The 26,904-nt window shown below is 34.5% G+C and overlaps 1 protein-coding gene across 1 annotated transcript in view; it reads left to right on the top strand.

Moving 5' to 3' along the window:
• The window catches only part of LRP1B (LDL receptor related protein 1B), a 1,762,610-nt gene that overhangs the window by 1,087,297 nt on the left and 648,409 nt on the right, over positions 1 to 26,904 (top strand). Inside the window, exons 16-18 of the mRNA XM_053655128.1 lie at positions 3,297 to 3,437; positions 7,237 to 7,362; positions 15,480 to 15,596. Coding sequence (XP_053511103.1) covers positions 3,297 to 3,437; positions 7,237 to 7,362; positions 15,480 to 15,596 — 384 coding nt within the window. The remainder of the gene's footprint in view (positions 1 to 3,296; positions 3,438 to 7,236; positions 7,363 to 15,479; positions 15,597 to 26,904) is intronic.

Below are 26,904 nucleotides of genomic sequence, written 5' to 3' on the forward strand. Positions count from 1 at the left end.
CATATATTTGAAACCATATTTAGAACAGGCTTAGAAAATCTGCCTATTTGCTTTCATTTCATAATGATCTAAAAATCACTTGAAAAACACTTGAACTCAATGTAAATTTAAAGATCTTATGTTTAGATTGATTATGTTTAGTTTTAAATATTTAGTTTTAAAATATTATTTTTCTGAGATAGTCTGTCATTTCCAAGACATTTCACCCTTCTTTAATATAGATATAATTATTCAGAAGCAAGTATAATTTCATTCTTTATATGGATATCTTTGATGTGAATTGGATTATTGTTCAAGTAACCATAAAAATGCCAAACTTTAAAAATTGGTGGGATTGTTATCAGAAGGGAATCAATGGTTTCTTGGGTTTTTCAATCCTTAATATATAAAATAATAGAACTGACTTTTTTTAAAAACAAACTATAGAGGGAGTAGAAAAAATATTTAAGCTGAACTTAAATGGGAGACTTCCAGTCAAGATGGAGGCATCAGCAGACACGCTGTTTCCTTGTGCAACCACAAGAATTACAAGTAAATCTCCTAACAAGTAACACCCAGCACTGTCAGAAAATCTAACTGTACAGAAGTCTGACAACCAAGGATTTCAAGAAGCCACATTCATCCTGTTGGATAAGAGGGGCAGAGACCAAGAGATGGGTAGAGAGGTACAGTGTGACACAGAGAGGTGGAATGGGCATGGTGACCCCACATTCATGTGTGGTAGATAAAAATTAGGAGGGACACCTTGGGAGGTGTCCCAAGTAACCCCAGCCCCAAGCTAGACCATGTAACCTGGGGTTCCAGCACCAGAAAGATAAATCCCTATAACTTCTGGCTATAAAAACCAGTGGGGGCTGGAGCAGCAGATGAAACTATTGGATTTTCAGGAAAATCCACTTAAAGGGCCCACAAGGTCTTAAAATGTATGCAAATCCGCACACTCTGGGATTCGACACCAGGGTAATACCTGTAAGGGCACCACCAGCATACAGAGAGTGGGTGAAGTGACTGGAAACAGAGAGAGTGCCGGGCAAACCTCCAGAAGCCAGGCCGTGGCACATTCTCCTCTCTGGGCACTCCCCCAAACCAGGGTCACAAAGCAGTGAAGTGGGTTGTCCCACCCTGGCAATTACCTAAGGCTCTGCCCCACACAATGTACAGGTATGTTTTTGATAACAGGCTATACTACTAAGACAGGGGGTCAAAAAAGCTCTACTTAATACACAGAAACAAACACAGGGAGGCTGCCAAATTGAGAGGCCAAAGAAATATTAAGAACAGATTAAGCTCAAATTAAAGAACAGAACACACCCCCAGAAAAAGAACTAAATAAAACAGAGATAGCCAACCTCAGATGCTGAGTTCAAAACACTTAAAGAACTCACTGAGTATGGCAATAACATATAGGAAGAAATAGAGGTTAAACTAAATGAAATAAAGAAAAATTTACAGGGAACCAACAGTAATAACATAATGAATAAAACATACTTTTTTTAAAAAGCTGAACTTAAATGGGAGAAGAAACTGATCACATCCCAAATCAGGTTTCTTCTATAACTAGAATTAATCCTAATTCTGAGAGACAACAGTCTCTCTCTATATTAGGCTTAATAATTATAGAGAAGAAATTAATCAAACTATGATCCATTAAGTGCCCAGTCTAAAGTGAGCTTAAATGGACTCAAAAAATGAAACTATATCACTCTCAAGATCTTAGTCTCTAATTTACCAGACTTGAAACTCAGAATAAGGAAATATATGCATGGTATAAGTGGTAAATTCTACAGATCTTGAGAAAAATGCTCAAGCCTGAAGTGGTCAGACCTATCCCAGAGTACAGTTTCATCTTGATTTCCCGTTCTGCTCCCAGTTGCTGCCATAAAAATGTGCCTCGGGGTTGAATAGAGGATCCAGTGATCTTCCCTCTTTGAGAATATTGTTGTCATTTCCTTTTTTTAAATAACACACACACACACCACAAAATCTGTTACTTTCCAGTGACCTCACAGAAATACATCATTAGAGAAATTGCTGCTATAGCATTTTGTGGAGGAAAAGTTACTGTCAGTTCCTACATACAGTGTCTGCTGTCTGAGAGGTAGGGGTCAGAAGAAGCACAGGGCTTCCTTTGTTTGAATTTTATATTTCATTTACTATACTAAATGTTTTTCACCTTTAAAGCCTTAAATAGGAGTCTGAATTAATAAGGCAACTTTTTCTCTGGCCTCACAAACCCACATGCTTATGTCTTGCTGCATAAGTCTCTGAAGCAGATTCTCTGCAGTTATGGTACCAAAGTCATACTCCATCTCTCTTTACTTATTTGTTTGTTTGTTTGTTTGTTGTTTCAGCAGGGGCAGTATAAAGATTAACAGGGTTCTAACACAAAGTATTCTGGAAATGCCACATTTTTTCTTGTTATCTCTTATCACTTAAATATATATAATTTTGTGACAGTTCATCCATCTAAACCAGTTTTCCAAATTAAAGTTTAAAGCTATTAGATCTGGGGAATAAAGATCAGCTTTTGTTCTTCCTATCAATAAACCAACTTTTAATATTCCAATGCCTTTTCAGTTTGTGAAACATAAATATTTTACTTTAGCCATTGCCACAGTTTCTCTTTTCTTTCTAGACTCTACTTAATCCACTCAAAGAGAAAGGAAGAATAGTAACACTTTCAATTTGTGAATAAATTCCAATTAACTGAATTCCTAACATTTGATTAAAGGACATGGAATATATGGAGGAAAACACTGTAAAGAATTCAGATATTTAATGTGATTGTTTTAATTAACTTAGTACTTCTTTGAGTATTGAATAGACCTGAGTATCTCTCCCGCTTACAGACCAACAGAGTAAACAGTTACCCACGCTGTCCTCTCAGCCTGTCCATGTACTCTGAGTAATGTGTTGCATCCTCATCTATAAAACAGAGGGAGTAAAATTCTTTGCTGGGTCTGCCTTGTAGGTTATCATGATAATCAACTGAGATTATGAATGAAAGCAAAGTAAAACTACAAAACCAATATAAATATAATGTGGTATATTATTATTGTTGTTGCTATTTTGGTGAGTGTTGTTTAAAACAAGTCTTTAAAAATTTTAGTAGAATAACTATTGTCAGGAAAACTTAAAATTTTCTCATTTCCAGAGATTGGTGTCACTACAATGCTATGTTTTCATATATTCTATATAATGAAATGAATCAGTGTTTAGTTATAACAACATTTACATTTTAGTGAATCTAATATAGCTAGTATTGTTCATATGAGTTGGATTCTTTTTAACCCTAGTTAACCCAGAAGAAGTATTACCTCACATCTGTAAAGTGGGAGAATTTCGTTGCAAAAACAGACACTGTATCCAAGCTCGGTGGAAATGTGATGGCGATGACGATTGTCTAGATGGAAGTGATGAAGATTCAGAAAATTGCTGTATGTTCTCCTTCAAGTAATGTTAAGTCTTCCTGACTCTCTGAGCATGTAAACTGTGAAAAAAGTTCATCAAAATCCAAAAATATTTTTGGGGCAAATTGCACTTTGTTCTTTTTCTCAGTCATTCTTTTGTATGGATATCAGGCTTAAGATTGCCTCTTTGTATAGTTTTGAAGCTCTGGTTTTCTCATCCCTCCCCACCTTTAATAGTATCATTTTGGTTGCTCCAGAAGTCCTTTCCTTTCTATCCTATTCATGCTGTCAGTGACACCATGCCATTGTCAGAATGTTGCTAGGACCTCTGAATTTAAACATGTGGAAAATCAGTTTAAACTCTCTCAAGACAGAATTCCTCATACAGAGAGGGTCACGATCTGCTCCATTATTCCTTGGCAACTAAGCCTTCAAAGAAATCCAAGGAGACAAGAAGTGGGTTTGGAACATGCTATTACCTAACCTGACTGGCTCAGTACATGGCAGGAAACACATATGCAATTAAAGGTTTGATTATTCTTCCTTTTGGCTTCTTTTTAGTTATTTACCATTGGCTGCAATAGAAGTAATTTCATGTTTTTGTAGGGAAAATGAAATGTTCCACATACATGCAAGGAAAACAATTTGAGAAGCACATTAAATAATGTTTTCAGAATATATATGATAAAATGACTACCTGGATGGTTTTGAGACATTTAAAACATTTTTATATGGTGATAGAGGGGGAGGTGCCAGGCATATGTATCTTTCCTCTCTTGATTTGACTTTTTTTTTCAATCAAAGACATTTCAAGTTAAAGTGGCTGAACTAATTGTGATTAATTGGCAATTCTCTATTTTCCTTTTTTTAAAGATCAAGAATATAAAACAGTTTTTTTGAAGATTTATTATTAAGAATGAGCAATGTTGGCTGGGCATCCATCTATGAAATTATCTGTGCTTTGGTACAAAAACACAAGAATATAGACTTTCAAAATATTTTGGAATTGTGTATAAATGTATAATATTTATAAATTGTCATCGATACATAAATGTAGCAATACTTATCTTTTAATTTCCAAACATGGAAATTACAAGATTATGGAGTTCTTATTTTTCAAGCCCATTAATATCTACAGTGTAAAGTGTGAACCTACAAGTAAAATATTAAGTACTAATTGATAAAATTAAGCAAAAGTTTGGGAGTGAAAACAGCATCTTTATCTAAGAGTAAGAGGTATATTTTCCTACTTTTTCTTTTACACAAATGATGTATTATTTACTGATTAAATTGTCTCCTATCTTCTGAGGCACTATATTTATTCATGGTTTTAGTGAATGTTCCCCACACAGCCACTCCCTAAGTAGTCAGTGCCAGCTGACTACTTAGGCCACAAATATTTCATCACAATACCCATGCTTCCATCCTTTACTTCCATCCTACGCTTCTGTGAGATTGTTCTGTTCACCAACTGCACAAAGAAAAGTGTTTCCTTTATGAATATAAATTGATATTACATGTGTATCATCAATGGTAGTGTTAACATTTTTGTCAGTATTTTTTTCTTATTTCATCATGTTCTATCTCATCACCCAAGCTTCCATCATTGGTTTTTTCTGGAGTCTTTTAATTTACTCATAGTCTATATTCAATTACATTAATAAGTTATCCCTTTACCTCCTCAATAGTTATTTTTGCATCTTTATCTCCTCTCAATCTTTACTGGTTAAATTAGGTTCATATGTTAGATTAAGTCAGCAAGTGCCCTGCTATTCCTACGAGAATGCTTGCTTTAAGTAAAGCTCACTTTCCATACTGCTTCCAGAGTGATATTTATATGCTGAAATCTAATCTTGACATTTCAATAACTATATAATAAATAAGTTAATTCTAAAATTTATTGATTTACATCTAAGGCACTTTGTTATATCTCATCTTTACATTTTACCCTGTGTGTCCTTATCAAGTTGAACTACAAGTAGATCTCAAAAAAGCATTATTTTCTCTCCGTTTCTAGCTATGAAATTCACCATAGTTTTTCCTTACTTCTACAGAGAAGTCTTTATAACACCAAAAAAGCCCCCTTCTCAATATAGCTCACCTGGAGTAAACATTTGTGTATTCCTTTACTATGGTACTTTCCACAGCTCACTGTAATTATGTGCTTACTTATATGGTGCATCTAATAGATGAATTTCTTCATGAGGGGACATGTTATGTTGTAGCATCTTTTGAATTTAGCACAGTACCTAGCACATCAATGAATAAATGTCTAAATAAATGGGGCAACAAAAAAATTGAACATCTCTGGCCACCTCCCAACAGAATGATGTAATCTCTAAACATTTTAGCATTTTTGAACAGAATTATATTTCTGGAGTTCCATAGTTGATGTTCTATAGTTATATAATTATATCAGAGGATCATGTATATTTTAAGTACTCATAGCTTTGACCTTGAATTCTGTTTTTATTCTATCCTGTAACTTGCTAACTCCAAAACACAAGACCGTGGGTTATATTTGCTCCTCCTTTTTGAACTCCTATTTCTACCACTGATGGAAATTGCAAAGGCCCTTGATCAAGCTTCAATGAAATGTTTATATGTAATATTGATACTTTAAGATGTTAACCCTTTCTTATATTAGATAACGTTTATTCTAATAAGTGGCAATTCTTGCTAGAGTCCTGAAGTGAGTAGAAAATATTAATATGCTCAGATGTCAGAAAGCATAAAGTTTTTTCTCCTTATTGAATAGAATAGAATAGAATAGAAATGAATAGAAATTTCCTTAAAAAAGTGATAAAATTTGTTTATCACCGAAGCTACTATAAATAGTGTTTTGTAGAAACTGACTCAAAAGGCCTATATTTACTATGTCTCAGCATGATAAAACAACTATCTTTAAAGTTCTATTTAGAACTAATACCAAAGTTTATTTTTGTTATACAGAAGTGCAACTACCAGGCTTTAGAAAAATTACTTCAAAAAGAATATTGGAGTTTTGAAACAAGTACTGAAGAACATGCCAACTCAGCCAGGAACTTAGCCTCAGGAATGCAGGGAAAATAATCACATAGGTTAAGTTTAAGATGGCCTCCTGTTGTGCTTAGATATTGGGAGGTTTAATCCTTAGCTGTGTATAGCTTCCTATATGAGAATTGGTCTTGTCCTCAGTATATTTGGTGCTTGCATGTTTTTTTTGTACTAGGAAAGAAAACTCATAGCGATCAGTTTTGGTACTGGAATCATGCACACAGGGTCTCATACTTAGTCAATTCCAGGTCACAAGTGATGCTTTCTTTTGAGGACAGATTTTACTTCCAGTCCTAAGATATATTGGACAAAGCATTTTAAAAGTAGACTTATTTAATATTTCGAGAATTACTTAAGTGAATGTGTGGTTTAAAAAAGTTTTGATATATATTATTAGATAATATTATAGATATTTGTTATGTTTCACATTAAAATTTGAGGTTACTTTTAAGAATTTTTGGTAAAAAATATTGAAATTGAGTAATCTTTTATGTTAAGGAATAAAAATGAAAGTTAACGATGCAGTTGGTTTTAGTGAACACATGAAAAATAAATATATTTACTTTTATATGAGATTTAATGACTTAATGTCTTCTATAAAATTATTACTTTTTAACAGAGACTGGAATATGAATAGTTTTGATAAATAAGACACTGCATGAAAAAGCCGACATGTACTGTACTCTAATAATTACTGTAACTTTTCTATAGCTAACTTAAAGTAACCATAACTCTGTTTAAATTTATATAATTGAGCTTTCTTGTTCTCTCCCTCTACCTCCTGCCCTAGTCAATCATAGCTGTGCTGATGATCAATTTCAATGCAAGAATAATCGCTGCATCCCCAAGAGATGGCTCTGTGATGGAGCTAATGATTGTGGGAGCAACGAAGACGAATCCAATCAAACTTGTGCAGGTAAAAATTTGCTTGGAGACATACATAAATCTCTTCCAAAGTTAATCTCCATAAAAATGCAGGCCAATGCTCACTAGTGCTGCTGATCTGAGTATTGGAGTAGTAAATGAATTCAATGTTTGATGCCATAAAACCTAAAATATAATGATCTTTAACTTAATCTTTAGGCATGCCTCTGCTTTCCAAAGTAATCTGGCACTTTCTCTGCCCATATGGGCTGACTGGTGATACACTGCTTGGACGAGAGTTGTCCCTGCTAAGTCAGACTTGGCAGCAGAGGTTGGAGTTGGTTAGCAGGCGGTGATATAAGCCACTCACAAGAAGAACTCTATTTGTTGTTGTTTACTTTTTATCTTGGAAAATAATGTATGCATTTTATGCAAAATTTGTGAGCAGTTCTCTGTTCCTGGCACATTGTGTATGTGCGGTAGGAGTTTTTTTTCCCCCATGAAGTCCCACCACTACTAAGCTTATTTATATTTCCACATTATGTATCCCATTGTAATAAACTTTTGAATCCTTAGCCAGATTCTTGTTGAACAGGAATATGCAGTTTGTGGTACAGGTTGTAACAGTGCGCCAGAAAGGTTGTTATTAGTCAGGTAAATGTTGAAAAATGATACTGACCAGCAACAGCCTCGTGATGTTTTAAATGATGAAAAGGAAGTAGTTTATTTGATGCCTTATATTAACATGATCAGTAAAAACTTTTTTTTCAAAAACTACGCACAATAACATCAAACAGTATCAACCACCTCACTTTCTCTCTTTGCTAGAATAGGCATTACTAAATGAATATTATCATGTAGTAGTGAAGACTCCCAGGGAGGTAATTTATAAGCACTCCAAGGTCAAAAAGCCTGGTTTGAACTCAGTTTTTCCAGTTCTTTTTTTTCCCTTAGAAAAACTTGTACCTCTGTGCACTTCAATTTACTCACATATTTCTTTCTATTCTTTTTTTAAAGATTTTATTTATTTATCTTTAGAGAGGAAGGGAAGCAGATAGGGAGAGAAATATCAATGTGTAGTTGCCTCTCATGGGTCCCCTGCTAGGAACTGGCCTGCAACCCAGGCATGTGCCCTGACTGGGAATTGAACCACAATACTCTGTTTCACAGACCTGTGCTCAATCTATTGAGCTACACCAGCCAGGGCTCAATTCTATAATAGTATGAATTCAAGAAAAATTGCTTCCAAAGAGCTTTTACCAAAGAGCTTTTCAAAGAAAAACAATAACAAGAACAAGTACCCTTCCATAATTCTAATCTCCATCTTATTTTCATTTTTTTCTATAGTGACATTTTTGCTGAGGATCCATGAGCTAGTTACTCTGTTGCTCCTTGATTAAAAGCTTAGTCTAATATAGAATAGCTGATTATTTTCAAGGTATTTTGTGTGTCTGATAAGGCTGTTTTACAAAGTGCAGTCTGATAGGACAAATGGTCCCAGGTCCCTGCCTTTCAGTCTGTTCATCTCACAGATGAAGGCATGAGAGAAAGGATTTGCCCTGACTGACATCCTTGGTAAGAATTTAGGGCAAAAACAGTCCATGAGTTCTTTCTTCAAAGTAGTTGCTCCTTTTATCAAACTGTATCATCCTGAAGATCAGCTAGAATTTTAGGTATCATCAATTTAACTTTGGTCAGGTTGCCTCCAACATGACTATAATTTACAGTGAAACCTCCTTCTAGGCTGGAGCAATTATTATTCTTTTAAGGTTAAGATTCAAATCGGAGATTATACTTTATTACATCCTAAACAGATAGATCTGCTTTCAACTTAAAATAAAAGGCATTGCTGACTCTATAATTCTACATCTTCCTTATTTCTATTAGATTTTAAAAATCTACTTGTTCCTACATGATTTTTAAAGGAATAGTTTGGATTGACTAGCTACTTTTAGTAGTAGGTGTGAAAATGCCATGTGTGATAGCAAATAAAGCAATTGGTAAAGCAATCGATCTTAATTCCATTTCTGAGACTTCTCAGGCCTGTCGTCCTCTAGAAACAGCACAACTAGCTGGCACTTCAAGTGCCACTTCAAGTGATGGCAGGACTCTAAGTACTGCCGCTCAGTACTGAGTCTTCTTGTCAGTATGTTTATGCCAGGTATTTTGATCACGGTATGCCTGAAGAAATTAAATTAAAAAAAACAAAGGGAAAAATAAATGTGCCTTTAGCTTGAAAACTAAGTAAGTTGTCATGTTACAATGTATTTCCATTTTGTTTTACTAAGATAAGTAAATAGGTCACATAGCTCATTATATTGGAAAAATGTAGCAAAGTTATTAGATAATTTATCTGGCTGAGTCATTTCTATACATTTCTCAATATAGCTATATACACGGACATGTATCCTAGAAAAAAATATTCCCCTTAGGGGCATTATTTTATAATTAAATCCACTGTCCTGTTGCTTTAGAATTATGACTATTTTATATCTAAAAGAAAATCCTTTCCTACAGGAAGTTAATTTCTGATTTTGTTCCTTTGGGATTTCTCCCTCATGAATTTATTGATTTAATAAATGTTTATCATGGCACAGGAGATAGGATGAGAAAAAATACACAATACTTTTCCTTGAGAAGCTAAGAGCGAAGGGGGGGAAATAAGTGTACAAACAAACAGGTTATTCTGCAGCATCCAAACTGCTCAGTTGAACCACATGGGTGCACATAAGAACAACTAACTTAGTCTTGGGCTATCTTTAGGCTTCCTGAAGGAGGTGATTTCTAAGTTAAACCTTTTTAAACAGCATAAAAATATTTTCTAAGTAATAATTCGAGCTATTTAATTAGGAAAAAATAAGTTATTTGATAAAACCAAGCATTGGCAAAATTGTGAAGAAAAAAGAAACTGTAATAGACTCTTGGTGATTTTCTACACTGGAAAGCAGTTTGGCCAAATCAAGTACATTTGCAGATGTTCTAGCCTTCAAGTCTGCAGTTCCAGTTTCAGGTTTATAGTCTAATATACAGGAGACATGAATAAGAATTTCATTGCCCTAATGCTGGCAGCACTGAAAATAGGAAAACAACTCAGTGCTCATTAACAGGAGAATGGCTAGATATATTGGGTTATATTCACATAATGGAACACTATCAACAAAAATGTCTTCCAAAAAATTTTAAACAGAAATGAGTTGCTGAATATATATAATTTGACATCATTTCCATGAAGTATAAAAATGCAAAACAATTCTATATGTGCTTAATGATTTCTTAATTGGTAAAAATAGAATTAACGAAAAATGGATTAAAAAAATAAAAAGAAGACAAATTAAGGATAACCATTACCCCTAGAAAGAGAGAAAGAAAGTGATTATGATTGGGAAAGATTTATATAGGGGCCTTCAAATTTAACTTTATCTTTTTTTCTTAAATAAGGTAAAAATCTGTAGCAAATATAGGAAAATATATATGAAGATTTGATAGAGCTCTATGATGGCAAACTGGTGCTATTGATATTGCTTTCTATAATTTCCTGGGTGATAGAAATATGTTGCTAGAAAAAAGGAAAAGATTGATCAACATAGAATGAAGAGAGTGAAGTGAAAAAAGGGTAGAAGACTGGAGAGCAGCCTGGAAGAGGAAGCAGCATACACACAGTCGGTAAAACAGAGCTAAGGAACTTGGTATTTCTCCCTCAACACACACACAGAATTAGGTTTGTGTAATTATGAGGGGGACCCACAGGCCAAAGATGTGAGGTTAGATGTGAAATTCTGGTTTTCCTCATAGAAACCACGACCATCCTTGGATTAAAGTCTAGGCAATTTCAGACCAGCATTTTCTCATAGCACAGAATTTTGGTTAGATTACATAATCTGTTTTTCTCACATCCTCCTCAAACTAGACAGATATAGTGGCATTAAGAAAATCTGATGTATTTTTAAAAATCAGACTTTGTGTTATAAGTTAAAGATTATTTTTTTAAAATATTTTGTTTATTATGTTTAGAGAGAGGGGAAGGAGAGAAAAAGTGAGGGAGAGAAACATCAATGTGTGGTTGCCTCTTGGCGCCCTCTACTGGAGACCTGGCCTACAACCCAGGCGTGTGCCTTAATTGGAAATGGAAATGGCCACCCTTTGGTTCACAGGTTGGCTCTTAAAACACTGAACCATACCAGCCAGGGCAGATAAACAGTATGTTTTTATGTAACACAGGTTTTGTCTAAATAGAGTGACCTGATTAAAATATAACAAAGGTAAGGATTAGGAATAAATGTCTTAAACTTTATTCGCCTCCTAAAATTGTTCGTGTATATTATGGGATTTCTCATTGCTACATGGCTATATAAAAAGCATAATTAGTGATGAGTAGAAAAATTCACATTATAACAATGAACTTCTGATTCTCTGACAGATAATTCTACTCAGGAAGTATGAATTTCCTGTTCATGAGTGCAGCATTTGCTACAAAATTGGAGTCCTCTGGTGCAGCTCTGCTAATCTCACCTCTAAACTAACTTAGATCTGATAGAAACAACTGAAAAAGTACAGGTTATGTCTTCTTGATATAAATCAAGTGATTAGAAAGTGGTAATTTAGTCAGTGTGATTATATCATATAGGCAGACAGTACTTGTAGATTTATGCAATGAAACATCTTTCTCATCTGAAATCACTTCAATTTCCTTAGTAAACAAAGCAGTTCATTTTCTCCAAGATGAGAACAGACAATGAATTCATATATTTTCAGGGCATACTGCTCCTCAGTGATAAGCCAGTAAATATGCTCTGCAGTAATAATTTATAACAGTTTTTCAAGCTTCAGAGTTAATGAGATGACACAAATTTTTAACATGACGATTTTGTGAGATAGGCTTTAAGAGTTCTTTCTCATTGTCCTTTCTAATTGCCGAAGTTTTCTTAACAAGAGAAAACAGTCTGAGAAAACTTTGTTAGAATGAAACCTGCAAAACTAGGATAGAATACAGTTGCATAAGAACATCAAATTAAAGTATATTAGAAAAATTAATATCGTCTTACTGTGGGGTGAATTAGAATTTGATGAAGATAAAAATCTGTGATATTTCTCTTTAAAGCAAGAAAACAAGAAATACTGAAGAAACAGAATAGGTAGAGGATTAATGAGGAAAAGAGTGATGTAGGAAAGAAAAAGCAGAGGCAGCAAAAGGAAAAGAGGTAGGAAGGGAGAGGAGAATAACAAAAAGAAGGAAGAAAGGGAAGGAAGAAGGAACAAGGGAAGCGAAGAGAAAAATAATTGAAAAATACCACTCATTAAATTCCTCTTAAAAGTTAAAGGTATTTTCTGCAACCAGTGGAACAGCACAGAGACATGTAAAAATTTTATTAATTTTTCTCATATTTCTATGCCCTCTCCTCACTAACAGATAAACTAATGTCAACATCTTCCTTCTTTTCTAGGCTAAATCAAATATATACATGTTTTTTTCAAGTAAGCATAGTTTTATTAAAATTACCTAGGGGCTTTGTTGACTTAATCTAATGTTAGAATAATTTAACAGAAGATCTGTAGAATTAGCCCAATGAGATAACATAGAAATATTTAATCCTACTTGAAACTCAACATTGCAAACCTCAGTAACACACATATTTGTTGGGATACTAAATATCTATTAATATAAAACACAATATGTAAAAAAGGAATAAATCTCATTATGTAAAATGTTTTGTTTCAGGACCCTTATCTACATAAGCAAAGCAAAAATATATAGTGTAATAATTTTCCCAGTATTCTTAAGTATAGGCACTGAGGATTGAAATGATATATCTAATCCAATATATCCAATCAAGCCATTAAGTTTTTCATTTGTTTTTCTTGAGTAATCTTTGAAGTAGTCACTAATACATCTTTAGATGGCAAATGTACTTTGCTTAAAAGGGAACACATAGTATATAACTTTCAAGAAATTATTTTAAGTGACCTCTAAAACCCTGATTTATGGAAACCTATTTTAGTATGTTTGGATGACTTGGCTTTGAACCACTCTATTTTATACCTATAATTAGTAGCCAAGTTGACAGTGTGTTTTGAAGAAAAAAAACACATCCTTATTATGCTCAAGCCCAGGAAACAAGAGACAATGAACATGAAATCTAAATAATATTCTCTCATCATAGTCACAAAAGTCCATACCCTAATTGTTCCTTATCTACCTTATCTTCATCTAACCCAAATATTAATAGGTTTAAGTGTGTACTTCCCAACATTTCTCTCTCTCTTGTCCACTGAAAAGGAAGCATGGGTGGAATACTAATACTCATGAACACAAATTTGTAGTTTAGAAGGACAGATGGAAAACAAGAAAATCACACACTTCAAAATGACTATGTAACAACCTAAGGCCTGGGAAAAGAGTTAGGGAAGCTATATAGACCTTCCTGCTTTCAGAGGTTAACCTAATTGTAATAGAAAAGGTAATCAAAATCCTTGTAGAACACAACCCCTTAATGGAAGAGTTTTAATAACATGCCTTTAGCTGACATAAAAAAAAAAGGCTCCATGTGCGTTCACTGAAACCCTTAAGAGAGCCCAAAGCAAAGTTCATTAATATTTTTTATTAAAAATTAAATGCCATCTGGCTGATGTAGCTCAGTGGATTGAGCACGGGCCTACGAACCAAAGGATCGAGGTTCAATTCCCAGTCAGGGCACATGCCTGGGTTGCAAGCCAGTTCCCAGCAGGGGCCAGTTCCCAGCATGGGACACATGAGAAGCAACCATACATTGAAAAAAAATTGAATGTGATATGATCTCACCTTTAACAGGAACCTAAACAACAAAACAAACAAGCAAGCAAAATATAACCAAATACACTGAAGTAGAGAACAGGCTGACAGGGACCAGAAGGAAGAGGGGAGGGAATTTCAGGGGAAAAGGGGAAGGGTTTACAGGAACAAATATGAAAGACACATGGACAAAAAACAAGGGGGGTTGGAAATGGGAGGGAGGTGGGGAGCTCGGGGGGTGGGCTGGTATGGGAGTAAAAGGCAGAAAACTATCTGAACAATAATTAAACTAATATATATATATGTATGTACATATATACACACACACACATTTTTATATGGTTGTACTGAAAAGTGAGTTAAAAATCCATCTTAGGGCTAAATTTATATTTAAAAATATATTCTGCATCTTGCTCTATACATACTGGACCATTTAGAGATCAAAAAAATAAATGCATTGGCCATGGCTGGTGTGGCTCAGTGGATTGAGCACCAGATGGCTAACCAAAGGGTCTCCAGTTCAATTCCCAATCAGGGCACATGCCTGGGTTGTAGGCTAAGTCTCCAATAGGGGGCACTCAAGTGGCAACCACACATAGATGTTTCTTTTCCTCTCTGGCTTCCCCTCTCTAAAAATGAATAAATAAAATCTTTAAAATATTTATGTGTGTGTATATGTATGTATGTATGTGTATATATATGTGTGTGTGTATACATTTATACACACACACACACACACACACACACACACACACACACACACAGTGTTAGAAGAAATGGATAATTCTGGCCCTGGTTGGTGTGGCTCAATGGATTGAGCACTGGACTGCAAAGCACAGGGTGCTGGTTTGATTCCCAGTCACAGCAAATGCCTGGGTTGTGGGCCAGTTCTCCAGCAGGGGGTATGTGAGAGGCAACCATATACTGATCTCTCTCTCTCCATCTTTCTCCCTCCCTTCCCTGTCCTCTAAAAATAAATAAATAAAATCTTACAAAGAAAATAAAAGGATAATTTCGACCCCCATTGTTAGAAACTAGATTTCCTAAGATAGTCTTCAAATCCTTCCTCCTGCATTCCAGTAAAAGTTTTCTTTGGTTATTGGCAAACACCATTCAAAATTCTTTTTTTTAATTAAAAGTCGAATGAAATGTAATTCAACTATATATTCATAAGTATGTGACAGGGAGCTTGTTAAAATAATGATTTTAACTGAAGGGCAAAGCATGTGAACTTTAGAGAAGACAAGCAAGCTGACATTGTCATAATTAAATAAAAATTTACTTTCAAAATATTTTATCTAGTAAAGCAATATAAGATGTTTAAAAAGCTATTGGATGATTTATCGTAATGCTGTTTGAAAGGCCTGTACATTTATTCTTTGTAAATCAATTGACCATCATAGCGAGGACATGCCCGTCGGACCAGTTTTCTTGTGGAAATGGGCGCTGCATCCCGAGCGCGTGGCTGTGCGACAGGGAAGACGACTGCGGAGACCAGTCGGATGAAAGGGCGTCTTGTGGTGAGTTGGGCGCGAACCCTGGTGTCGGTGGGGACTGGGTCAGGTAGACGATTCTACCACTATAATCTCTATTAAAAGGCTATTCGTTTCTTTATAAACGCAAGTCAACAAAGTCTTCTGGGCACACGTGTATCAGTTCGCGATTCAAAATATATCCTATTAATGAGGAAGTACCATTTCTTCAGGTAAAGCAAATGGATCCAAACATAGTAGCTTTTATTAGGAAGTGATTATTATAAAGAAAGGCTGACATTGTCTAATGATCATTATTAATCTTATGTCTATATGATTATAATTTTCAAGCAGAATATTAGACTGAGGGACATTTGGAGAAAATGAGGACATGTTTCTTGTTGCCATGCCTATGTTATATCCTTAGAGAAATAAACAATAAAGGCCAAGGATACATAGTTGGTAAACCACATGTTTTATTTATATAGATATTTTATTCTGAAGGACAAATTGTTATTAGTTTAAGAAATTTTGTTAATGGTAAAATTTCTTGTCACTCCTCTTTAATCCTCCTACTTTTGAAAACAATAAATTTAATGTTACATGAAGTTACAGCTTTAATTTCTCTCTATTGTACCCAAACATCAGTATATTTATGATGATTTCTCACAATAACACACAGAGAAAAATAGTAGAATAAACCATATTTTCTTAGATATGTGTTTTATTTCTGGCATAGCTATGGATTCTTAATATAACTATGGTGATATAACATATAATTATATGTTATATAAAATATATAAACTATATTTATATAGTTATGTAAGTATAACTATAACATATTATACATGTTTAGGACATTTACTAAAATAATGAAATTGAGTATATATTCTTAGTAACTTGACCTCATATTATAATACTTTTAACAGTTCAAAACAATATTTTTTTACCCTGAAATTTAAATGGCTTTATTTAGAGGCTGCATTCTTTGTTTAACTATATCTTTTTATTAAAAAATTTCTTGTACTACACTAATAAGTCCCTGTAGGTATTTGGGTTTGTAACAATGGAATAAATGTATAAATTAAGTAGTGCAGTTAGCCATTTTAAAGAAGACAATATTGGTGTTCAAGAAGAAAGCAATAGAGACCTAAATAAACAGTTAATAGTACAGTTTTGACATTCAATATTATTTTTTATTAGTTTCAGGTATACATAATAGTGGTTAGAGTATCATATAATTTACAGAGTGGTCCCCCAACATGCCAACTACCCACCTGGCACCATAATACTTATTATGCTATTATTGACTGTATTCCCTATGCTGTAATTTACATTTCCGTTACTCTTCTGTAATTACCAATTTGTACTTCCCAATCCCTTCATCTTTTCACAGAGCCCACTACACCCTCTTCCCTCTGGCAACCATCAGTCAATTCTCTGTATGGTTAAGTCTGTTTTTGTTTTGTTTGTTGATTTAGTTCTTAGATTTCACATGTAAGTGAAATAAAATTACATTTGTCTTTCCCTGTTTGGTTTAATCCACTAAGCATAATACACTCTATAAGTCTATTTTACTTATATAGTTCTATTTATTTTTTTAATTTTATTTCCCTTGACTGAGGAGATATATAAGAAAAATTATTGCTAAAAGAAATGTTAGAGGTTTTATTACTTATGTTTTCTTCTAGGAAATTTATGGTCTCCAGTCTTACATTTAAGTCATTAATGTGTGTTAAGTTTTATCCTTGTATATTGTTTAAGGAGGTGGTTTAGTTTTAACTTTTTGCATGTATGTGTGCAAAGAGACTCTCTTTAACCCATTGTATGTCCTTGGCCCCCTTGCCATATATTAATTGGACATATAGGTGTGAATTTATTTCTGGGCTCTGTTCCATTGATCTCTGTGTCTGATTTTACACAGCACCATTGCTGTTTTGATTACTATAGCCTTGTAGCTAAGGTTTGTTATCAGGTGACAAGATACCTCCAAGTTTGTTCTTCTTTCTCAAGATTTCTGTGGCTTTATGGGGGCTTTTCTGGGTCCATAAAATGTTTCGGAATATTTTCTCTTGTTCTGGGAAATATGCCATTGCATCTTGATAGGAATTGCATTGAAACTATCAATTGATTTGGGTAGTATGGATATTTTACCAATGTTAATTCTTCTTATCCATGAGCATGGTATATGCTTCCATTTATTTTTATCTTCATTTTATTTTTTCACTGTCTTATAATTTTCCAAGTTCACATCTTTTACTTCCTTGGTTAAATTTATTCCTGGGTATTTTGTCTTCTATTACTTCATTATTGGTATAGAAAATACAAATGATTTCTGAATATCTATTTTGTATCATGCCACTTTGTTGAATTAATTTCATTGGTTTTGATAGTGTTTTCTAATATTTTATTTACTTATTTTTAGAGAGAGGGGAAGGGAAGGAGAAAGAATGGGAGAGAAACATCAATGTGTGGTTGCCTCTCATGTGTCCCCCTAGGGACCTGGCCTGCAACCCCAGCATGTGCCTTGACTGGGAATCAAACCAGCGACCCCCTGTCTCACAGGCCTGTGCTCAATCCACTGAGCTACACCAGCCATGGCTGGTTTTGATAGTGTTTTTGATAGAGTCTTTCGGGATCTCTATATACAGTATCATGTCATTTACAAATAATGTCCATTTTACTTATTGCTTCCTGATTTGGATGCTTTCTATTTCTTCTTTTCTGATTGTTGCGCCTAGGACTACAATGCTGTGTTTAACAAGAGCAGTAGAAGTGGACGTCCCTGTCTTGTTACTGCTTTAAGAAAAACAATTTTAGGTCTTCCCCTCTGAGTATGATGTTGTGGGTTTGCTATATATGAACTTCATTACTTTCCCTTAATTCCCACTTAAGAAAACATTTCTTTTTGTGTAAATGAGTACTGAATTTTGTCAGATGTTTTTCTGCATCTATTGATATGATCATTTGATTTTTATATTTTATTTTGTTTGTGTGGTATATCACATTATTGATTTGTGAATTAATCATACCAACCTTACACACTGGAATTAAATACCACTTGATTATGGTATATGATTTTTTAATGTATTGCTAAATTCAGTTTGCTAATATTTTTGTGAGAATTTTAGCATCTATGTTCATCAAGGATGTTGGCCTGTTATTTATTTTCTATATAATATCTTTATCTAATTTTGGAATCAGGATAAATCTAACCTCAACAATGAGGTTAGAAGTCCGCCTTCCTCCTGAAGTTTTTTGGAACAAGTTTGAAAAATTGGTGTTATTTTTTTTCTCAGTGTTTGGTAAAGTATGCCTGTGAAGTCATTCAATCCAGGACTCTTGTTGGAATTTTTTTTTTGATTACTGCTTTGATTTTGTTGGTTGTATTTATTTTGTTGCTTATTTGTTTCTTGCTAATTGAGTTTTTGAAGATACTATGTTTTAAGAGATTATGTGATAAATACAATAAATTTATCAATTTCTTCCACAGTGGCCAATTTGTTGGTATATAATTGTTTATACCATTTACTTACAATCCTTTGTATTTCTCTGGTGTTAACTGTCACGTCTCATCTTTTATTCCGATAGGGTTTTTTTGTTTTGTTTTGTTTCTTCTTTTTTTTTCTTGATTAATCTGGTTAAAGATTTGTCAGTATTCCCCACCCCAGCCCCCACCACCCAAGGAAACAGTTTGTGGTTTCATTGATTTTCTTTTTTCCTATTTTTTTTCTTTTTAGAATCTCTTTCATTTGTTTCTGCTCTGATATTTCCCCCATGTCCATCAATGTTTGCTTTATATATTTATGTTGAGTATATAAATGTTTACAAGTGTTATATCCTGTTTTCGAATTGACCCCTTTATTATTGTGTAGTATTCTTTATTCTCTTTAATATATTTTATTGATTATGCTATTACAGTTGTCACATTGTTTCCCCCCTTTATTCTCCTCCATGCCGTGCCCCACTCTCACCATCATTCTCCCACCTTAATTCATGTCCATAGGTCATACATATAAGTTCTTTGGCCTGTCCATTTCCCATACCATTCTTAACCTCCCCCTGTCTATTCTGTACCTACCATTTGTGCTTCTCATTCTCTGTATCTACCCCCCCACATTCTCTCTCCCTTCCTGCTGATAACTCTCCATGTGATCTCTATTTCTGCGAATCTATTCCTGCTCTAGTTGTTTGCTTAGTTCTTTTTTTTTCAGGTTTGATTGTTGATACATATGTTTGTCTTCATTTCACTGTTTGTATTTTTTATCTTCTTTTTTTTCTTAGATAAGTCCCTTTAACATTTCATATAATAAGGGCTTGGTGATGATGAACTTCTTGAACTTTACTTTATCTGGGAAGCACTTTATCTACCCTTCCATTCTAAAAGATAGCTTTGCTGGATAGAGTAATCTTGGACATAGGTCCTTGCCTTCATGACTTTGAATACTTCTTTCCATCCCCTTCTTGCCTGTAAGGTTTCTTTTGAGAAATCAGGGAACAGTCTTATGGGAGCTCCTTTGTAGGTAACTGTCTCTTTTTCTCTTGCTGCTTTTAAAATTCTCTCCTTATCTTTAATCTTGGCTAATGCAATTATGATGTGTCTTGGTGTGTGCTTCCTTGGGTCCAACTTTTTTGAGACTGTAAGCTTCTTGGACTTCCTGGAAGTTTATTTTTTTTTGCAAGATTAGGGAAGTTCTCCTTCAGTATGTTTTCAAATAAGTTTCAATTTATTGTTCTTCCTCTTTTTCTTCTGGCACCCCCATGATTCAGGTGTTGGACCATTTAAAGTTGTTCAAGAGGTTCTTCAGCCTCTCCTCATTTTTTTTTTTTTTGCATTCTTATTTCTTCATTCTGTTCTGGCTGTATGTTTATTTCTTCATTCTGCTCCAAATCATTGCTTTGAGCCCCTGTTTCCTTCCTTTCATTATTTGTTCCCTGTATATATGTTTTTCCTTTATTTTACTTCGCATATTCTTCACTTCTTCCTCTATTTTGCAACCATACTCAACCATTTCTATGAGCATCCTAATTACCAGTTTTTTGAATTCTGCATCTGATAGGTGAGCTATCTCTTCATTGCTTAATTCTATTCTTGGTGCTTCGATCTGTTCTTTCATTTGGGACATAATATTGTCTCAGCTCATCTGTTATGTAGTGAGGAGCAGAGCCTTAGGTATTTTCCAGGGTGGGGCAACCCATGTGGTTGCATTGTGGTACTGTATGTGGGAGAGGGGTCAGAGAGAGAACAATGGTGCTTGCTTGTTCTTGGCTGGCTTTCAGTCACTTCCCCCACTACCCAAAACCAAATTGGAGATACTTGGTCCTGATTCCCAGTTGGGTGGTTTGTGTATGTTCTAGGATCCTTTGGGTCTCTCTAATGAACTCTCCTCTGAGGCTGGAAGTTTCCTTGGAGTTTCTTGACCAATGGGGGTCCTCCACAGACCCCCATTCAGTAGACCTTAGATAGAGTTCAGGAATCTCTATTTTAGGGAAAGCAACTCATGTCATCTAAAACAAGACCACATGATTTAAACACGGTTTTTTCAACATTCCCTATAAATTAGTATTTGTTAGGGCTGCTTTAAAAAATTGCCACAAAGGTGATGGTTAAAAACAACAAAAATTTACTGTCATGTGTCTGGTGACCAGAAATTCAAAATCCAGGTGTCAGCAGGCTTCCTATGAAAGCTCTGGGGAGAATTTTCTATGACTGTTCTGCTTCCATTGGCTCCTGTGGCTTCTTGCCTGTGGCATCATGACTCCAAACCCTGGGCTCTGTCTTCACATGGCTTTCTTCCCTGTGTCTTTGTCAAATCCCCTCTACTTTATGTTATAAGGCATGGTCATTAGGTTTAGGGTCCACCCTTAAACGATGATGATCTCATTTTGAGACCCTTCATTTAATTATATCTGCCAAGACCCTTTCTCTAAATAAGGTCACATTCACAGATACCAGGGTTTAGTCATATTTTTTTTTGATACGTACAATTCAACCCATTACAGCTGGGGAACTTTATTATGCCTCAGACCACCAATTGAATCATAGTGGAGACTGAGGTATAGGCAGTTTCAAAAACTGCTCAGGTGATTCTAATATGCATGCAGGTTTGTGAGAAACTCTCCTAATACATATTATTTAGTCCCTGGTTCCAAGTCAACTTACCTAATCTCTTTACTAGGTCTCTAGTTTACTGAGATTCCTTTGCTTGTGGATCATGTTTAGAGTTCTGCACTACCAGAATAATTTGCTGGCTCACCAGTCACTGGGAAATAATAATTCTTACCATCTCTTTGATGTGAACTAGAATGTATTGCTTTAAATTTCATTTGAGAGTAAAAAGGAATTTTTCAGACACTTCAGCAGCATTGTATATAAATATACACACATACATATATACTTATATTATAGATACATATTTGTATATCCAAATCAGGTTCAGATGAGATAATATATGTAAAATCCAGGTATTATATATCTATCTAGTTATAAATAAGATATGTTTATAAAACATATTTATATCAGAATTGTGAATGGAAATCAACAGTAGAACTAAGAACAAGGAATCACAAAACATAACATTTACACTAAAAGTCGATGAGGATAGGAAATTTGTTAAAAATTATTCTTATTAGCCCTGAGTTGTGTGGCTCAGTTGGTTGCACTTCCTCCCACAAAGTGAAAGGTCCCCAGCTTGATTCCTGGTCAGGGAACATGGCTGGGTGTGCTTTGGTCCCCCATTGGGTGCATATGAGAGGCAATCTGTAACTGTTTCTCTCTTTCTCTTTCTCCCTCCCTTCCCCCCTCTCTAAAACAGATAGATGATAGATAGATAGATAGATAGATAGATAGATAGATAGATAGATAGATAGATAGATAGATAGATAGATAGATAGATAGAATCTTTAAAAATTACTCTTAATAATCTACTAATTTTAAAGGGTAAAAATAAAGCAAATAAAAAATTATTCCTGACAACCTGATTCTATTTCATGGCCCCAAAGAGTCTACTCCTTGTGCCTATATGGTGCTACAATTACTAATCCCTGAATATGAATCAGAATGAGAAAAACATGACAAATGCTATGTAACATATAGTTTTTAAAGTTTGTCATGTCAATGTAAAATTTATTTTATTTTTTCTCTTGAAGGATGTAATATTATAAATATGCACACACACATTAAACAAAAAAGACCATCATTTTCTGAAAAATAGCCTTAAAATAAACAGCAAGATTAATTTACCTGGAATATATTTAAATAGTTGGGTTTGATATAAACTATATGTCAAGTATTCTTTGTTGATTTCTTATGGCACATTTCACTGGGTATTCCACTCTACTAAAGCTATTAATTTTTCTAATCATTTCTTGGAATAAAAAAATCTAAATTCATTGTTTAATATTAACCTTAGGTTTAAATTGAATATAAAATTTATTTTAGTATTAATTATTTTAATTGCCATACTACTTTTAGAGATGATTACAGTCTTTGAAAATTTTCCTGCTGCCCTAAAATGTGTAAACACAGAAAATGTAGCTTCTATCACTCCTATATTTTTATTTTCACTCACTTGTTTCTCCCCATTAGTATTCATGTATATGAAACTTTCCACTTGCTAAGAAAGATTACCACCAACATAATAATTTAATATTTTTCTATCTGTATTTCTCAGCTATCACATTCTTACTCTTCTCACAGTTAAATTTCTCAGAAAAGTTGCATAAAACTTATGCATCTACCTTCTACTCAGTCTATACAAGGGTGTCCAAATGTTTTGCCTCTCTGGGCCACACTGGAAGAAGAGTTGTCTTGGGCCTCTGTTATTTTCTGAGCACATGGCATTGTGACACAAAATCACAGAAAAATCTCATAATATTTTAAGTAAACTTACAATTTTGTGTTGGGCTGCATTCATAGCCATTCTGGGCCACACATAGCCCATGGCCAGCAGGTTGGACACCCCTGGTAGAGAATTAAAACTTATTTTCCTCCCATTCCACCAAAACTGTCTTCTAAGCTCACAGGGCTATTTTTTAAAAAAGAACATCTGGGTAGTACACTTCAGTGCATATCTATTGTTATGTGAGCAGCCTTCACTGCTGCTGACTTTCTCCTTGAAGCACTACCTCCTCTTGTGTTCAGTGACAAGCTATTTCTCGGTTTCCCTTCTACATTTTGCAGGCTCCCCTGTCTCTGTCTAGCTCTCCAATACGTATTTCTTATTTTATGATTCTCTTGTAAGAGGGAGTACATTGCTTTCTCGGAAGTGCTTTCTATTTATTCATTTGAAGAGGAAAGATGGTGCATATATATATTTTTCTTTTTTTTTAATTAATTAATTTTTTTATTGACTATGCCATTACAGTTGTTCTATTCCCCCCTTCATTCACCTCCACCCTACCCCCATCCCCACCATTCCCCCCCTTTAGTTTATGACCATGTATCTCAAGTTCTTTAGATTCTATATTCCCCATACTATTCTTGCCCCCCCCATCTATTTTCTATCTACTGTCTATGCTACTTATTTTCTGTACCTTCTCCCCCCTTCTCCTCCTCCCACTCCCCTGTTGCTAACCCTCCTTGAGATCTTCATTTCTATGTTTCCACTCCTGATCTAGCTGTCCTTTTAGTTTGCTTTTGTTTTTTCAATAGTATAATTTCAATAGTATAAATAATGTATAGCTTAACTTAGCTTTTATAAATTTCTTTTTGGCATTCTGATATTTTGCTACAGTGTTTCTATATGTGAATTTATTTTTGCTTAAGAGAGATTGTGCTTCCTACATCTAAAGGCCTATCTCTGAAAAATTCTGGAAAAATCTATAAAAGTATTTGGAATATTGCCTATCTTCATTATATCCTTTCCATATTGTTGCAAATGTTAGCTTTATGTTTGATCTTTTTGTTCTCTCTTCTATGAATCTTAATCTCTTAAGATAATCTTAAATATTTGATTTGAAATGACAAATAGTTATTCAGATTTATCTTCTAATTTAGTTATTATCTCAAGTGTAATAATTGATAATTTAACTTGTCCATGCAGTTTGAAATGCCAAAATGCTGGGTTTCATTTCTAAATGTTCTACTTGGTTCTTTTTCAAACCTATCTCTATTTTATTGGGTTGTCTTTTACATGGACTTTTTTTTTTATTTTTTAAATTTTATTTAGTTATTTTTCAAGTACAGTTTTCTGTCTATTTCTCCCATCCCAGCCCACCCCACCCCGTGCTCTCCACCTCCCTACCATTTCCACCCCTCTTAGTTCTTGTCCCTGTGTCCTTCATACTTGTTCCTCCAAATCCCTCCCCATTTTTTCCCCTTAAATTCCCTCCCCTCTCCCCTCTGGTCACTGCCCCCCTGTGCTCTATTTCAGTGTCTTTGTTTTTATTCTGCTTGCTTGTTTATTTTTATATCTGTCTTTTAAATACATTTGACAACTTATTTCACAGTGTCCATTTTACTTCAAACTATAGCTTTTGCCACTTACTTTTATAATATCTGAACATCTTATAAAGGTAATCCTGGCATTTGTTAGAACTGCTGAATGTTACTCACCAGATTTTTGTCTTTTACCTTTTTTACTCTTTAAAATTTTTTTTTTACTCTATCTTCTATGTTTCTATTTTGCTCCTGTAGAAATCTTATGAGTCTTATTTTGAGGTCACATCTTCTTTGAGCACCATCAAAACCCGCTAAAATATTACATACCCTAAAATAATTTTCATTACGGTATTTTTACTTAAGGTTTTCCAGCTTTGGAAAGTAGAGTTTGTGATGCATTCTCACGATTACATGTGCCTCTCAGCTCACAGTGGGGCTACATCTTGACAAATTCATCGTAAGTTGATAATATCATAAGCCAAAAGTGCATGTGATACCACTCGTCTACTTAATATCATAGCCTACCTTAAACATACTTAGATTGTTTACATTAGCCTACAGGTGGGCAAAATCTCCTAACACAATGAATATGCTGTGGAGCATCAGCTACTTGCCCTCAGGGTCACATGGCTGACAAGGAGCTGCATCATGAGAGTATCATATAGCACATTGGTAGCCCAGGAAAAGATCAAAATTCAAAATTCAAATTATGGTTTCTGACTGCATATCACTTTAACATCATCATTAAGTTGAAAAGATGTAAGTTGGAAACTATATTTCTAAGTTTTCAGGGTGGTGGGGTGAACTATATAATATATTTTTTTCCACTCATAGTCCAGGCTGAAATACTTCTTTGTACTACTTCTTTGTAGGGAGGGGGAGAATATTTTCTATTCCACTTTTCCACTGAAGGTTTCATTTAGCTTCAGAGGGTCCTGGATTTTTGCTGGGATCCACACTTTCTCTGAAACTGAGTATGTGTGACCTGCCCATCAATGACATTAAAACCCAAGCATCTAGATTATAGTAGATCCAGCTTTCTTCTACAGCCTTTGCAGGCAAAATCATATCCTCCCCCACCCCCACACATCCACATCCACACAGCATTTATAGTTCATCAAGCGATCTAGCTTCCAGAACCCTCTTCATTTCGGGACTCTGAAAATGTATAGTTTTCTTACACATTCACCTATGTATTGAAATGTTTAGTTGTTACTTTGTTTAGCATTTCTCATTTGTCTGCCATATTCCCAGAACTACTCAACATTTTTTCCTAACTCTCCTATTGGTCTCATTCTACATACCCTCTGGATCTTTTTATTTCCAAGGCTTTGTTTTATTTAATATATAATAGTGATTATTTCCAAAAATTTTACAACCTCCACCTTACTTGTTACTGCAACTATTCTGAAATTCTTGCAGTTTATCAAACATTTTGAGTACCCTAACTTCTGGGCCTCCAGGAATGCCATCTTTCTAGAATATTTAGAAAATACCCCATCCTCTCCTAGTTTTTGATTTAACTTAAATATACCATTTATATCAGCTTGCATATCTCTTCCTCTAGAGTAGAGTATCTGAACTTAGATGCTTCTGTTGTTTTAATAGTACTATCAATAGTACCTATACTGCCTATATAATATTTATAGAGATTTACTGAGTCACTTGTTTAATTTTGTTATAAATGTTTTTCCTACCAGATTGTAAACACTCTGAGAAAAGTGTTGAACAATGTGTCCCCAGGGCCTAATATTATGCTGTTCATTCATTTATTCTGAGTGATGTTATTTCTAAGACTTAGAACTCTGTCTTGTGCAAAGTTCTCAAAATATTTTGAGTGAATAGAAGGTTGAAGTGGTGTCTTATTCTATTTTACAGGGTAGGAATCTGAGGTTAGAGATGTTAAACAACTGTCCAAAGTCACACATTAATTAATAATAAAGCCAGGATTTGAATTCAGGTTTGCCTACTTAC

The sequence above is a fragment of the Artibeus jamaicensis genome, unplaced genomic scaffold (assembly GCF_021234435.1).
Source record: "Artibeus jamaicensis isolate MK-2021 breed Jamaican fruit bat unplaced genomic scaffold, CSHL_Jam_final contig_935, whole genome shotgun sequence".
Lineage (NCBI taxonomy): Eukaryota > Metazoa > Chordata > Mammalia > Chiroptera > Phyllostomidae > Artibeus > Artibeus jamaicensis.